Below are 4,103 nucleotides of genomic sequence, written 5' to 3'. Positions count from 1 at the left end.
CACGATTGGCATGTTAGATATTGTTTTCCTTGAACATCCTCCCCCGCCATATTTACTCTCTTGGTTGATATCTTGAACAATACAACCAGTAAAACTCAACCTCAAGATATGACTGTATAGTCATTATACATTGAAGACTTTCATAACCCTATGCAAATAGATCACTTAAGGCCATAAATGGAAGGAAAGAGTAGTTTACAAATAAATGGTTTTCAATGACAATCTGAATTTCAAAACCTTACTGGAAAACAAACATGGCAGAAAATATAAAGAATGCGGGAGTTTGGACATAGCAAACAGTGTTATAGCCTTTAAAAGTCAACCCTGCCTGTGTCATCCGCCATCTTGTGCGAAGCAAGGTGGCCTCCACGTTCCCCGAACGTCTTCTTCGCTTCTGCCTCGACCGCCCCTTGATCACAGACATGTCTCGGGACCGGTTCCGAAGTCGGGGCGGTGGCGGTGGCGGTTTCCACCGACGCGGAGGGGGAGGCGGCCGCGGCGGCCTCCACGATTTCCGCTCCCCGCCACCCGGCATGGGCCTCAATCAGAACCGCGGACCTTTGGGGCCCGGCCCGGGCCAGGGCGGCCCCAAGCCTCCGATCCCGCCACCGCCTCCGCACCAGCAACAGCAGCAGCCACCGCCGCAGCAGCCGCCACCACAGCAGCCGCCGCCGCTTCAGCCGCCGCCGCACCAGCCGCCGCATCCGCAGCCGCCGCATCAGCCGCCGCCGCCGCCATAGGACTCATCTAAGCCTGCCGTCCCTCAGGGACCCGGCCCTGCTCCCGGAGTAGGCAGCGCTCCCCCGGCCTCCGGCTCCGCGCCGCCCGCCACACCCCCGACTTCGGGGGCCCCCACGGGGCCAGGCCCCACCCCGACCCCGCCGTCCGCTGTCACCTCGGCGCCCCCCGGGGTGCCCCCGCCCGCGCCGCCGAGCAGCGGGGTCCCCACCACCCCCCCTCAGGCTGGCGGCCCGCCGCCTCCACCCGCGGGGGTCCCGGGCCCCGGGCCTAAGCAGGGCCCAGGAGCCGGCGGCCCCAAAGGCGGCAAAATGCCAGGCGGGCCGAAGCCCGGCGGCGGCCCGGGCCTAAGCACTCCTGGCGGCCACCCCAAGCCGCCGCAGCGAGGCGGCGGGGAGCCCCGCGGGGGCCGGCAACACCACCCGCCCTACCACCAGCAGCACCACCAAGGGCCGCCGCCCGGCGGGCCCGGGGGCTGCAGCGAGGAGAAGATCTCTGACTCCGAGGGGTTTAAAGCCAACTTGTCTCTCTTGAGGAGGCCTGGAGAGAAAACTTACACTTAGCGTTGTCGGTTGTTTGTTGGTAATCTACCTGCTGATATCACGGAGGATGAATTCAAAAGATTATTTGCTAAATATGGAGAACCAGGAGAAGTTTTTATCAACAAAGGCAAAGGATTTGGATTTATTAAGCTTGAATCTAGAGCATTAGCTGAAATTGCTAAAGCTGAACTTGATGATACACCCATGAGAGGTAGACAGCTTCGGGTTCGATTTGCCACACATGCTGCTGCCCTTTCTGTTCGAAATCTTTCACCTTATGTTTCCAATGAACTGTTGGAAGAAGCCTTTAGTCAGTTTGGTCCTATTGAAAGGGCTGTTGTAATTGTGGATGATCGTGGAAGATCTACAGGGAAAGGCATTGTTGAATTTGCTTCTAAACCAGCAGCAAGAAAAGCATTTGAAAGATGCAGTGAAGGTGTTTTCTTACTAACAACAACTCCTCGTCCAGTCATTGTGGAACCCCTTGAACAGTTAGATGATGATGATGGTCTTCCTGAAAAACTTGCACAGAAGAATCCAATGCATCAAAAGGAGAGAGAAACCCCTCCTCGTTTTGCCCAGCATGGCACATTTGAGTATGAGTATTCTCAGAGGTGGAAGTCCCTGGATGAAATGGAAAAACAGCAGCGGGAACAAGTTGAAAAAAACATGAAAGATGCAAAGGACAAATTGGAAAGTGAAATGGAAAATGCCTATCATGAGCATCAGGCAAATCTTTTGCGTCAAGATCTGATGAGACGCCAGGAAGAATTAAGACGCATGGAAGAACTTCACAATCAAGAAATGCAGAAACGTAAAGAGATGCAATTGAGGCAAGAGGAGGAACGACGTAGGAGGGAAGAAGGGATGATGATTCGTCAACGTGAGATGGAAGAACAAATGAGACGCCAAAGAGAGGAAAGTTACAGCCGGATGGGCTACATGGATCCGAGAGAAAGAGACATGAGAATGGGCGGTGGAGGAGCAATGAACATGGGAGATCCCTATGGTTCAGGAGGCCAGAAATTTCCACCTCTAGGTGGTGGTGGTGGCATAGGTTATGAAGCTAATCCTGGAGTTCCACCGGCAACGAGTGGTTCCATGATGGGAAGCGACATGCGTACTGAGCGCTTTGGGCAGGGAGGTGCGGGACCTGTGGGTGGACAGGGTCCTAGAGGAATGGGGCCTGGAACTCCGGCAGGATATGGTAGAGGGAGAGAAGAGTATGAAGGCCCAAACAAGAAACCCCGATTTTAGATGTGATATCTAGGCTTTCATTCCAGTTTGTTTTTGTCTTTTCTTGTTTAGATAGCAATCTTTTAAATTCTTGCATTTTAGTAAGAAAGCTACCTTTTTATGGATGTTAGCAGTTTATTGACCTAATATTTGTAAATGGTCTGTTTGGGCAGGTAAAATTATGTAATGCAGTGTTTGAAACAGGGGAATTTTTTTTTCCTTTTTTTCCTTTTTTTTTTTTAACTGTATAATGTCCCTCAATTTATGGCAGTGTACCTTGTGCCACTGATTTCCAAAGTGTACCAATTTTCTTTTTTTTTACTGTGCTTCAAATAAATAGAAAAAATAGTTAAGATTTTGATCTTCAACTTTGCCATTCATGCTTCTATGCACATTAGGCTAGGTGTTCCACTTGGAAAGCATAAGAGTGTCTAGGCCTTTGAGTGGCATATGCCATTTCTGGGAAATGTATTTGTAGGCTAAGTATTGCTTTCTACATTTAAGTACCCCCTTGTTTTAAAAAGAAGAAATGCATATTGAATAGTTTCATGATTTGATTTGTTTGGCATTATAGGAAGCAAGCCGGTGCTAGTATTTTCAAATGGCTATGTAAGCAAAGCTGAACTGTAAATCTTCATTCAGGAATGTGTATTAAGATTATGGAATGGGTGTAAGACTATTGGTAGGGGGAGAAAGTGGGTATGACTTAAATGGATCTTTTACGGCCCTATGATCTATCCTTTCCTTGAAAGTTTCTGAAGAACAAGTGGAAAGATCATTTTGTTGCATTCCTCCATTCTTGTTTTTTAAAGAACGAGTCCCAAGCCCTACGAACGGCTTGTATTGAACATTCACATCTGAATTAAAGATTGTTAAACATGAAAAAAAAAAAAAAAGTCAACCCTTCATATAACCGATTCACTGTGCTGTATCGCAGAAACTAACACAACACTGTAAAGCAGCTATACTTCAATAAAAATTATTTAAAAAAAAAGAAATGCTACACATGACATATTCCAATAAAAAAAATGGTAAACCCTTCTATCACAGGTTGGAGCTTAATCAATAAATGGGAATAATTATAACATATGGCAAAGAAAACAAACGAAGTTTTTCAGCACTGCATATAAGGATCATGAGAATTCAATTTCTTGGCAACATCTAATTAGGATGCAACCTGCCGCTCAGCTCCTCCTTGAATGTGTTATGATGGTAAACCATCAGAGTAAAAGAGCATATGGGTCTCATTCACTCATTTAATAAACATATATTTCTGGGCCAAACATTAGACTTAGTGCTGAAAATGTATCAGCGAACCCTCCCCGTGGCCCCAGAAAGGGTCTCTATTCTTGAAACAGCTGATGCTGACAAAAATATAAATGTGGGTAATGTGAAGATTTGTCTTTATGTCTTCTTTCTAAGGGCTCAGTTATGGAAACACCACTATTTTTTTTAACCTCAGAATAATTTCACCTGAGAGATGGTTCAATTTTATACATGCCTACAACCAAATAGAGCATTATTTTTCTTCTAAATTTATATACGAATTTGGTTAAATTTAGAAATTTATTAGTGATTATGACAAGA

At 46.9% G+C, this 4,103-nt stretch overlaps 1 protein-coding gene and 2 pseudogenes across 1 annotated transcript; all 3 read left to right on the top strand.

The window, feature by feature from the left end:
- Positions 1–332: 332 nt before the first annotated feature.
- Positions 333–804, top strand: LOC138414235 (splicing factor, proline- and glutamine-rich-like). Its single transcript, XM_069541281.1, has one exon. It carries the CDS (start codon positions 423–425, stop codon positions 738–740), a length of 318 nt encoding a protein of 105 aa, XP_069397382.1. The 5' UTR covers positions 333–422; the 3' UTR covers positions 741–804.
- A 38-nt stretch (positions 805–842) lies between these two features.
- On the top strand, positions 843–1,301 carry LOC138414236 (splicing factor, proline- and glutamine-rich pseudogene; annotated as a pseudogene).
- Positions 1,302–1,305: 4 nt separating this feature from the next.
- LOC132434993 (splicing factor, proline- and glutamine-rich pseudogene) lies at positions 1,306–3,400 on the top strand (annotated as a pseudogene).
- The last annotated feature ends 703 nt before the right edge of the window (positions 3,401–4,103 follow it).

This window comes from Delphinus delphis, chromosome 12 (assembly GCF_949987515.2).
Source record: "Delphinus delphis chromosome 12, mDelDel1.2, whole genome shotgun sequence".
NCBI lineage: Eukaryota > Metazoa > Chordata > Mammalia > Artiodactyla > Delphinidae > Delphinus > Delphinus delphis.
The sequence above is the reverse complement of the archived record's forward strand: the minus strand, read 5'-3'. Positions and strand labels throughout refer to the sequence as shown.

Bases quoted from the DNA above. Each gene is read 5' to 3' on its own strand.
- LOC138414235 (XM_069541281.1), top strand. From the start codon at position 423: ATGTCTCGGGACCGGTTCCGAAGTCGGGGCGGTGGCGGTGGCGGTTTC.